The following is a 12,372-nucleotide window of genomic DNA, read 5'->3' on the forward strand; positions in this document are numbered from 1 at the left end:
AGACACCTAGAAGCTCTACCGAGAAGAAGCCATGTAAACTGCGATGAAAACATGAAATATAATGAAGCCACATTAACTACGATGAAAAATATGAAACATGGTATGTGTTTTAAATTTTTGTATGCACGCAATTTATTATATATTTATATTTTATATATGCAATGTATTTTAAGAGTTATGGAAGGATAAAAGGATTGGGAAGTACTATTCTAAAGCGAATAAGTAACGTTATATACGATTAGAAAATTGTCTATAAACGAAGTAAAACTCACTTCAAGCCACAAGCAATCAATTCTTTCAAGTTCAAGGAACAGAAATTAGCCTACATTGTGCAAAATTTTATTAAATAAGATAGTAAAATATTTAATATTTATTTCACACTGTGCAGGGGTGAGCTTGTTCGAAACAAAATGTTCCCAGCACAAATGCAAATATTTTATTTCCAAAAGTTAATTGAGCCAACCTGTTTCCAAACTTTTACTCTGACGTGACATGAAAAAACATACATTTTTGTTACTTTTGTAACAAACTTCCCCTGGATACGCCCCTTAATAAGACCCATATTAACTTCTGTAAAGCCAAAGTTTTCTGTTGAATATTAAGCTCCAAATAACACTATAATTATAGAAAAAGACGTTTAAATAGGAAAACTTCGGATTCCCGGGCGAAGAAGCTCTTCTTATGGATATTTTCGCTCTGTTGAAACTTCTTTGTTTTCAGCTTTTGGGTAGGGGCGATTATAAGTGGCTTCTGAAAAGATTAAGGTGGCTAGGCTGTGCTTTATGGATGAAGGATGATAAGTTGCTATATATGTAAATACTGCTATATATCATACATATTACTATATATTACTGTATGTGTTGCTATATAGGTAAATATTTTTCAATTTATCATTCAGCACAACAGAACAGTACAATTACTGGATAAAAGTTTAAAATTGTAAAGCCATTGGTTAGAAGGCCCCTCGCATGGATTGGTTCTCCGGTCACAACTTAACTTTACCCTCTCCCCCCCCCCTCCCCTCCCGTCTGTGACTGTTAGAAACTGCATTTCAGTATAATACCCCTTGCATCCTTAACAATATCTGGCAAGTTTGAAGTTATTACTTTATAGGTTTTAATGTCATTTGCATAAATCCTGTCCTTGCTAAATATTTAAATTCCATGACTTGATAAGAGGCGTGAACGACTTTATGACTCAAATCTAAATTGGTTTGTCATCACATAGCCTATATTTACCTTGGACACAAATTAGGCTAAGCTCACATACTAAAAGGGCGTATATAAGTCAGGAATATTTTGCCACTGGTGTTACGTAACTGTTTGGCTTAGTATTCACATATACCACATTTTTAATAAATATGTATAGTTTAACGAACTTTTCAGTAAGGCTAGTCAATTCGGTCGTAAAATGTTAGTCTGTTATCACTTTGATCATAAAAGCCGTTAAGAGGTAATATTTTGGTTGCCCTCCATCGACGCAGAATAATTAAAGTTAAATTTTGAATCACTTAATAAATTCCGTCATCGGATTTTTTTTTTTTATCAATCAGACCCAATCCTGGAAAATATACAAGAAAATTTGGGTTTTTACTTTTGTATGTCATCGGTGTGACTATTGAAAGGCAGATACCCTTTCCCTGGGACTTTAAAATCATCATCGCGATGATTTTTCTTATCAAACAGTTTGTAGTAACTAACTGTAAGTAAGGAGCGACCCTGCTCAATAGTAACCGAAACTTACGAAATTACGTGGTAGGATCTTTCCTTGGAATAATTTTTAATAAGGGGGGGGATCAAACACTTCGTTATAAAGAACTGTAATTAAGGAGTGGCTCAGCTCAATAGTACCCGAAACTCTAAAAAAAAGGAATTTTTATACCATTAGATATTTGTTATTGGGAAGCACGCATACATTTTAGGGTGGGAAGAGGAATTTTCTGCTGGGAGTGTTCTCACGGGGGAACTTTCCATGGTGAGGGAAGTTTCCAGGGGGTGAACTTGACAAAGGAAGTTATACACTGGGGGAATTTTCCAGAATTCCTATACAAAATTCTTTTATATTTCTTGTTTTCTCTTTTCCGTCTCAATTTTACTCGTGGAGTTGTTAAGGGCAAAACCCGGGGAAATTTTTACCGGGATTGAATTGTCTAGAGGATATATCCGTGGGGAGGGTATTTCTCCATGGAGGTGGGAGGGCCAGATTCTTTGGGAATATTTAAAAAACAATCAGAAATTAAATAAAAAACAAGTTTTTTCAACTGAAAGTAAGGGCCAACATTAAAACTTAAAACGAACAGAAATTATTAAATATATGAAGGGGATTGCCTTTCCCTCAACACCTCGCTCTTTACGCTAAATTTTGAATTTTGTCCCAATTCTTTAAGAACGACTTCTGAAAAACTATGTTCGTTTAATTGGAACAATAAGAAGCTTTTTTGAAAAGAATTAAAAAACAACTTTAGCGTAAAGAGCGGGGCGTTGAGGGAAAGACAACCCCTTTCATATACGAAATAATTTCTGTTCGTTTTCAGTTTTAATGTTGCTCCTTACTTTCAGTTGAAAAAAATCGTTTTTTTATTTAATTGTCACAAAGCTTTGTAATACTGTTATTCTGTAACAACAAAATTAACGTAGCTGCCTTAAGAGAGTACACAGGATAAATACCTTTCAAATATATTAAAAAAAATATTTTAATGTATTTTTTGTCAAATCGAAAATGAAGAATAGTGCTACAAAAACGTGTCAATTCGTGATCTTGAATTGCAGCTATTAGCCTACAAATCTCAGTAGAGAAAAATATATAAATTTGCAACAAGTCACACGATGTCAATATAATGTTTTTATCAAATTAGAAAATTAAGACCGGTTTTACATAAAGTTCGCCGAGTCACAGTTGCCAATTCATAAGTTTCTATTGCGGCCAGTACACACCTCAGTTCTAATTTCACTTCCTCAAAAAAAGTGGTAAATCCACATCCAAAAATGTGCATCAAGCTTATACGACTTTCATGTTAAGAACCGTTCAGCTAAATTGCTAACTGAGGCAATTCGTGTCACAGGTCAAACCGTAAATTGACAAACGGTAAATATCTCACTGCCAGCTCTTATAATTTAGAATGCAACATTAATTTACTAGGAGTGTTTGCTCATTAGCATTGAAAATGAAGTTTCAAAAAATCTTACAAACTTAAAATGTCTTGTTTTAACTTTATTTGCCGAACATCCTTCAATGATTTATTCTATATTATTGTTTTGTTGTTTTTTTTCACTAAACTAGCCTACATGAAACCATTCCCGTGCAACTGAATTTTCGTTTAACTGAACACATTTAACTCAACCCTCCTGCAGCTCAACCCCGTTTAACTGCACCATCGTTTAACAGAACCCCCGTGCAATTCAACCCGTTGGACATAATCCCTGTTTAACTCAGGTCCTGTTCAAACCAACCCCCATGCAACTCAACCCCACACAACTACACCCCCGTTTGAAACATGAATCACTTAATTCCACCCCATTTAACTCAATCCTTTTGCAACTCAACCTCCTTGCGATTCAACCCTCATGTAACTCAACCCCCGTTTAATTCAACCCCCATGCAAATCAACCCTCATTTAACTCAATCCTCATGCAACCCAGCCTCCGTTTAAGCTAACCCTATTTGAATCAACTCCCATTCAAATCAACCCCATTAAGCTCAATCCTTTTTAAATCAACGATATACTTAGAAAATGTAATTCAGCCTATTTTGTCGGAAGTGATGAAAGTCGACTTGAATGAAATGGTTTTTATTCATTGGCTAATTCTTATGTAAGTGTTTTATTTCGTGCCACTTCAATGCAAGACTATTTCTCCCTCTCACCTCTAAAAAACCACAATTTATCCTTCTGTCTTATATATTTAAAATTAGCAAAGCCTTTCATGCCCAGGGCCCGAATACACTTGAATTTCACGGTTGCAGCAATGGGGTTAAATGGGAGTCGAGTCAAATAGGGCCGGGTTAAACTGGGGTTGAGTTACATGAGGGTTAACCTAAATGAGGGTTGAATTTCAGGGGGCTGATTTAATGTCAAATTCAACGGGGGGAGGGAGGGGGGAGTTGCATGGGATTGACTCAAATAAAGATTGAGTAAGGCGGGGTCGATTTAAACGGGGTTGAGTTAAACGGGAGTTGCGTTAAACGGGGTTTGAGTTGAATGGGAGTTGAGCTGAACGAGGGCTAAGTTGAACGGGGTTGAGCTAAACAGGCATTCAGTTACACGAAAACCATATAAAATGCAATTGCTGACATCTTTTCAAACATAAAAGATATGTCTAAAAAAAATAGTTGTTGTCTTGATAATATAGATGACAACGGATTATACAAATCAGACTATAAATATCAATACAATCATCTGACGTGAATTTGCTTTCCAGTCCTAACAAGTTTTGCCCAAAGCACCAGAACTAAAGAATCGAGGGCTATCTAGCGAGAAGTGTTTTTATCAAACAGTTCGTAGTAACGAACTGTAAGTAAGGAGCGACCCGGCTCATTAGTGACCGAAACTCCTAAAAAACGGAATTTTGATACCATTAGATACATCAAAAGAATCGGACTTTTATGCTGATTTCAAATATATAACTTTCATCAAGTTTTGTCTTGCAAATCAAAAGTTACGAGCCTGAGAAATTTTGCGTTATTTTCGAGAAAAGAGGGAAACCCCCTAAAAGTCATATAATCTTAATGAAAATCACATCATCAGATTCAGCGTATCAGAGAACCCTACTGTAGATATTTTAAGCTCCTATCTGCAAAAATGTGGAATTTTGTATTTTTTGCCAGAAGAAAGATCACGGATGCGTGTTTCCGCATAGTTGAAAAATCTAATAACTATGTCTTTAAGAATGACTTAATCCCCCACGGTCCCCGGGGGAAGGGCTGCAAGTTATGAACTTTGCCCATTGTTTACACATAGTATTGGTTATTGGGAAGTATACAGACGTTTTCAGGGGGATATTTTCTGGTGGGGGGGTCAGGTCTTTACGTTCTTTACGCTGAATTTGTTTTTAGTACTTTCAAAAGAGTTATTTATTCTAATTAAACGACCTTTGTGATTCAGGGGTCATTCATTAAAGAATTGAAACAAAATTTGAACTTTAGCGTAAAGGGCGAGGTATTGACGAGGGGTGAACCCCCTCATATACGCAATAATTTCTGTTCGTCATAAGCTTCAATGTTGCTCCTTACTTTCAGTTGAAAAAACTTGTTTTTTATTTAATTGGGTTCAAGATCGCCCTTTCATTTGAATGATTCGCTCATTCCAGGTCTAGGCCTAGACACGAGTTTCTCGGCTCTTAGCTGCACCAAGTAATAGCTAAGGATCAGGTGGTCCAGTCTTGAACTGTGTGGCAAACGCTAATAAAAGGCCCGTTCACATGAACGTCTGGTCGCAGTTCCACTATTTAGTAGGGACTTGGCCAGGGGACTTGCTTTAGCCCGGAATTCCTGCTGGACCAACACCTGAGCTTCGCTTAAGATGAAACGTTCAAGAAATTACAAATACAGATTTTTAGGTCCTCGTTTTGGGCGATATTCTTCGGACATCTTTTTTAAAGTTTCCGGTTGCCTTTTCAGGTGACGGTGCTCACATGTAATTATGTTATTCATATATGGGAAAAAAATAAGTAGTACGATGCAAATGACGCTGTGGTTTTTCCAAAGGTGCAATCAACCGTAAATGACACACATTATTAGCAAAATTGTAGGGATTTTGTTTTTCGGAGGAAATAGAACATGAACACTTAGTAGGCTATCTACTTGGATTATCCATTCATTTTACACAGTTGTCTTCGAAATAGTCAGTAAACACGGCAGAATTTTACGTATACAAGGGTTTTTGGCCCACGCTCCCTCAAAACTTCCGAAATTTTTTTAGATGTTTAATGATTTCCAATATTTTCATGTATTTCGTTACTTACAAGATTGACGGCCTAGTTTTTGTAAGGAGGGAGGGGGGGGGGGTTAAATTTTAACATGAATAACTTAAACTTGAAAGTAACTAGCTTAAAATAACTAACATAGTAGGGTAAAGCATCAAGATCATCCAGAGTCACTAATTGCGCATGGGACATCGAATCATCGAGCTTTCAGTTGCTGGGTTTCTTTTGCAGGAACAGGTAGCAGGCCTATCGCCTGCTGGAATCGAACCCCGGGCTCTGTATTGCCAAGCAGAGCACTAATACGCTGTGTCCCCATGGGGTATCTAACACAGTAAAACAATTGAACAGCTTTATACAAAAAAAATAGCTGAAAAGTAACTTAGACACATGAACGTTTTGGCAATAAGTGACTACAGCTGAATATTAAAATTTATTATATTATTCTATTTATTATATATTTTATTAATATTACTATATAATCATTTTCTGTATAGTTTGTAAAAAACGGACACGCACAAACGCAAGCAGGAGTTTTGGGCCCAGGTCTCCATAGTTTATGAATTACTGCACATTTAAATGTCATGTTTTTTTCACATTTTTATCTTCCGTGGTACGTAGCCTAATGGAAAAAAAAGAACAGAAAAATGTCAAGATTTTGTCGCTTTTGGGTAAATCTTAGTCACTTTTATTGTCACAGATGATAATCTCTGTGAGAGGTAAAGCTGGCTTAACTTTTTCAGAGTTGTATAAAAAAAACGATTAATTTCACTTTGTAACAGGTGAATCTTTGTCATTTTTTGACTAAATTCCAAAGAACACACGCCAGATAGGCTACATCTTTTCGATTTGGGCGCGATGACGAATGTTAAATAGTATGTTTCTAGAGTATAATCGCTTTCTTTCTCAATTTTCCGAAATAGTTAGAGAAGCACATATAATTCAAATTTTTGTCAAGTTAGTTGTACCCTTCCTTTGTCCTTCATTAGAGTTAGAAAATAAATCCGAGGGGGGGGGGGCTTTCCACCACCTGAAATACGGTTCAGAACGCCACGTGTTTTGCAAATATCCACCACGCTTAGCACAATTTCTCCCAAGTTGGGCATAGTTCCCGCAACCCTTGGCAAAAGTTTCGCCATGCTTGGCACACTTCCGCCGAGCTTGACACGCGCCACCTGGTGAACGTGAATTACGAAAGTGGGCATCCCCTTGGGGAAATTACGGTAGCCTATATGATATATGAAAGTTTCTACAGAGTTTACAATGCATTTTTAGTCTGAAAATTCTAGCTGTTGAGCAATATCATCATTACGAACAGAAGAAATAATTTATGCATTGTCATTATTTCGAACATCATTTTGGCCGTTGTCATTATCACGAATAAAATGAAAAATCCAGCATAAGTAAAGAAAAGTGACTTTGAAAATATTTTATGCCAACGGGATTTCGATCTACAATCTGCGGAATCTCGCAATGCATAATTTACAGATTTTAAGTTAGCACATGTATGGGAAAAGCCAAATCCTTCGGGACCTAGCCTCAAAGCCTTACAAGAGATTTTTTTGTAAAATTTGGACATTTACATCAGAATTTTAAATGTTTTTGTTTAATTTATGATTTTCACATTTTATTTCAAATTATCTCACGATTTTTTCTTCTTCGTGGAAAATCGAAAATCATAAGAGTTCTGCTGTCCTGGCAGGAGCACCAATTGGGGTAGTGCATAGATTTTGAAAAAAAGTTGATATTTTCGTTGGGAAAAATTGAAAGGAAACCAAAATATCCAGAAATATGAAAAATACCTTTATTTGTATCTTCAGTAAAAAAAAACGAAAGAATCCTTATCCCCTACTATATTTTTGTGAACCAGCTCCCCTTGAGCCTGGGATTTTTATGCAGAGCTCGTCCTTTTTATATCAAGAGGAGAAGCTTTAATCCGTCAATGTGATTTATATTGGTTTACCAAAAAAAGGGGGGAGTTTTCTTAGACGTGTGTCCTATGGGCCCAGTCTTGGCCCTCGAAGACCCTGGTTACATGAAAAATTATCTTGCGGTGAGCTATCAAACTAACTTAACGAATCTTTCTCAATTACGACACTAGTTAGAAACTATAATTTTTTTACATTAAAATCTCCCTTACTATATATTGGATGCCTAGAAAAGTTCTCATTACATATATTGGATGCCTAGAAAAGTTCTCATTACAAACAACTTCTTAATGAAATAAAGTAAAAAACCCGAAATATACTTTTCAGTTTTCCTGCTCCATTCAAAAACTTGTGTTATGTATTATGCCCAGGCCGTATCCGGGATTTTCATTTTTTTTTGGGGGGGGGGGGGTACGATTTTTTTAGAAATAAACACCAAAAATTCGCTTAGACTCATTTTTGTTGCGTTTTTACGAGTCATATTTCGTGGGGGGGGGGGTTCAAACTCCCTAACTCCTCCCCTCTGGATAGTCTTGAACATACCACATTTTGACTTACCGCAACCAAGATCCTCTACCCAAATCATAGGCAATAGCACTGCCTAAGTAAAGAGTGATGTGGAGACAATGTGTTATTATTTATTCAAAAATATTTAATTTACATTTTACATGTTTTCTGTTTTTTAGCTTTAATAAATAAAAATTATTAAGACTTTAAAGAATAAATAGCAGCGTATGTATATTAAACCGTCAATCCATATTCCTGTTTCTTAGTTTTTCAGTAGCGTGCAAATTATGATCTGCTTTTCAAAAGGCAAGGGGGGTGTCAGACCTACTCACGTTAATTTCTGGTTCTTCATTGTTATTTATTGACTTTGTAAGTTATTGTAATTTCTGTTCGTTCTGGATTTCATTTATTTATTCATGGTGATTTGTGGTAATTTTACGCTTGAAAAATTATTTAATTTTATTTCTGCTAATTTTTGGTTTGGTTAGCTCTTATTTTTTTCTTTTAAAAACTTATTTTGTAGAATTTTTTTTAAAAATTAACCACTAAAAGAGCAGTAGTATTTGTAATTACTGATAAACAAATTTGAACGAAGTGATTCTTTTTAAATTTAGTTGATCTAAATTCTTCTCTTTCTCTGTGTCTCTTGCCTCTTTGTGGAGGTTACAATTTTTGCAGTGATACGAATATATTGATTTGATATTAATTATCAAAGTACATAACGATACTTACTATTTGAGTGCGAAGATGGCCCATCTTTTCTTCCACCGGGGTTGGTTTCGTAGGTGTCACTGTAGGTGCCCACTTCTGAACAGCATTTTTTCTCCTTTCGAAATAATCACAAAAGTCATTCAAACCGTCATCAACTTGGCTGCTAGTAGCAGTCAAACAATCATCACTATAATCACTATCTTTCATGTCTCCTGAGTCCCACGAAGCGTAATCAGAATTTTGCTCCTGCTGTGCCTCTTTCTCGCCTGTTATATTGGGCTTAGATCGTGGACGTGGACTTGGTCTTGAAGAAATACTTGATAGGGTACCATAATCAGATGCGCTTGATTTACTCAAAGTGCCACAATCTGATACGCTTGATTTTTCCCACATGTCCGCAAGACTGTCATATCCAGGATTTGCATAAATAGCGGAGCTCTGATTTGTATCGAGGCTGCTATGCCACCGTTTTGTCGTCACTGGTTGGTGATCATCAGGTTGCTGTCTATATTTTTCTTGCGCTTCTGGTTGACGTAGATGTTCTGTTTCTTTGCGGTGCACGTAAAATATCTCACTCCAAGAAGCATGGAGACCCAACTTGGCACGTAGTTTACGGAACTTGGGCTTTATGGTCAAATCACTCATAGTTAACACACTTGCCAAACTAAAAAACTCTAAAATTACATCTGGTTTATTTTTACACCGGATTCATTCGCCAAGAGACTGAAATTCTTATGCCACTTATTTACGAGGATAGGAGACAGCCATAATCATGCAGTAAATAGTTAAGTGAAGAAAGCCGCACTTCTAAAACTTCTGCTATGGTTTCCTTCACAAATGTTGTGTCCTCGATGTTAGAGATGTAGTGGGTTTTCCTGAAACCATAAAAATAAATCCGAAATATTCAAACTCAGGATCTCAGGAATGTACAACTAACCAAATTATGTAGTATAAAATTTGATATAGCAGCATTGAAACGACACTTCATTTGTATGTATTCAAAAGATTGCTGATTTTTATTTCAAAGATATGCAAAAGCACGGCCTTGATACCTGAGAGGAAAATAAAAAGTTGGCATTCATAGACCATATCTGTTAAGTAGGCTACGATTAACAGATTCACGTTCAAAGAATTGATCGATCTGGTCAATTTGATAAATCCCATCTTGTCAAGTTCCTACCTCACTAGTTTTGGGCCCCTTTGGCTTATTTTTTGGAAGGCCCTTAGCCTATTGTCTCTCGGTAAGCCTAAATCGGCCACGACTAGCCTAAAAAAAATATTAGAAAAGACTTGCTAGCCTAAGCAAAGTAAGGCCAAGACAACTTGGTTCTGTGACATGTTAAGATGGCATATTGCTAATTTTATATATATACATATAATATATATATATATATATATATATATATATATATATATATATATATATATATATATATATATATATATATATATATATATATATATATATATATATATATATATATATATATATATATATATATATATAAATATATTAAGCCGGCACACTAATTCTTCTGGGAGTAGCAATCTGATGATTGCAAAAAGACTGAATGTCCGGCGATATAGGATCTTCATTAATCTCAACTGTTTATTTCACAAAAACTTTCAGCATTCCTGTCTCCCAAACAATCAAGCATACAATACCCAATGCCTCAATCATTTAAATTTTATTTGGCAGTAGGGTAATACGGTCAACCTTCCTAAAGCTATTCTTAAAGATTCCTAGCAAAAGCTTCGAGATTGAAAAGATACTCTTAGAAGCAGTAGGCCCTTCCAGGGCCGTATCCAGGATTTTTTTCGGATTTTTTTTTTTGGGGGGGGGGGTAAAAAAAACCTTATAACATTTTAATGTATTTTTTTAAGTTTTTACGAGTCAGACAAACCATTCGGGGGGGGGGGGATCAAAATCCTAGCCTCCTCCCTGGATACGGCCTTGGATACCTCAAAACAATTTTATTGAAGCCTATCAAAAGCTATTTACTTTTGAAAAAATGCTTCTGTTTATCAGGAATTATTTCGTTATGATTTTTTTTTCAATTTGAGCCCCTGGCCCCTAAAATGCTACATTAACCCTTAACGAATGGAGGAGGGATATTTTTGTGGGATAGTTTAGACACAGATTACACCCAGTATAAGCTAAAGCATCACCTCCGGTAAAATAGATTGAGGTGAGCATCAGGCCTGTCCCACAAGAAATCATTTTTTTTTAGGATTTATCCTATAGTCTCTTACATTTTTCACACACTTCAGCATTTATGCTGAATTGTGTTTCCTGCCAGCATTATCCTGGTACAACCCCCCCCCCCCAAAAAAAAAATAAATAAATAAAAACAAATAATGCATTGTGCCAACATCGTTCTTTACTTAGGCAGCGCGATTGCGCTGCTTATGATTAAGATAACTCCTTGTGAAATGGCTTTATCCCTGTACGCACTACTGCAAGTAGAAATGGTTGATTCAGCCCCCTTGCGAATCTTCTCTTTTTTTTATTTTTCTAAACATGGTGATGCGGTTAAAATCCGTTGCTTTGTTAGTACATCCCCCTTTAAATTCATGCATGTATCCGACCACTCCTACCCGCTAATTTTAAACATTGAGTTAACCACGGTTGACCGTGAGTTGAACTTAGCCAAATAGTCATTTCATCTAGCTTAAAATGAATCAGGAGCTAATTTAACAATAAAATTTATCCGTCGTAGGTCCGTATGCGGGGGAAAGCTTTCACCTCGTAGAAATTTAAATTCTACCCAATTTTCCCTAGTTTTTCTATAATTCATTTTTCGCATAATTATCCTATTTTAGCCCAACTTTCTAACCCTTCTACAACCGCTAGGCAACTTCAAAAATAAAATTCCGCCGAAGGTGCTGGTCTCGTAGAGAAAATGCATGCCAAGTAGGCTATAGAGGTTCTTTAGTTTGGCATGGCAAAAACAAATTGCAAATAAGTGAAGCTTAAAAAGAAACTGATTGCAATGAAACCAATTTATATTTATGATTTTTTAGGTATTTTCATTGAAAAGTTTTTCCTTTGGTATTCTCATTGAAAAATTTGGTAAAAAAAACAAAATACCCCCCCCCCCCTTAGACTTAGAAAATACTTTTCTAAATACTATACTTTTCTTTCGTCATTTTTCTTTTTAAATGTCTGAGGTGGGAGATTTGGTAATTCTCCTTGCTCAGCTGTTCTTTCCTACACCCATCCTGCCTACAGAAAACAATTTTCAAAGCGAGTCCAACGGCACAGTAAGAATCATATCTAATATACTTTTAGGTCACATGACCTAGTATCC

The 12,372-nt window shown here is 35.9% G+C and overlaps 1 protein-coding gene across 2 annotated transcripts in view; it reads right to left on the minus strand.

Annotated features, from left to right (window-relative positions):
• The window catches only part of LOC148943676 (uncharacterized), a 115,981-nt gene that overhangs the window by 97,033 nt on the left and 6,576 nt on the right, over positions 1–12,372 (minus strand). For both annotated transcript variants that reach the window (XM_089101428.1, XM_089101427.1), the window contains exon 2: positions 9,083–9,936. In XM_089101428.1, the coding sequence (XP_088957554.1) occupies positions 9,083–9,706 (624 nt within the window). In that variant the 5' untranslated portion in view covers positions 9,707–9,936. The remainder of the gene's footprint in view (positions 1–9,082; positions 9,937–12,372) is intronic.

This window comes from Artemia sp. Qi Xiang Cuo, chromosome 15 (genome assembly GCF_049724085.1).
Source record: "Artemia sp. Qi Xiang Cuo chromosome 15, ASM4972408v1, whole genome shotgun sequence".
NCBI lineage: Eukaryota > Metazoa > Arthropoda > Branchiopoda > Anostraca > Artemiidae > Artemia > Artemia sp. Qi Xiang Cuo.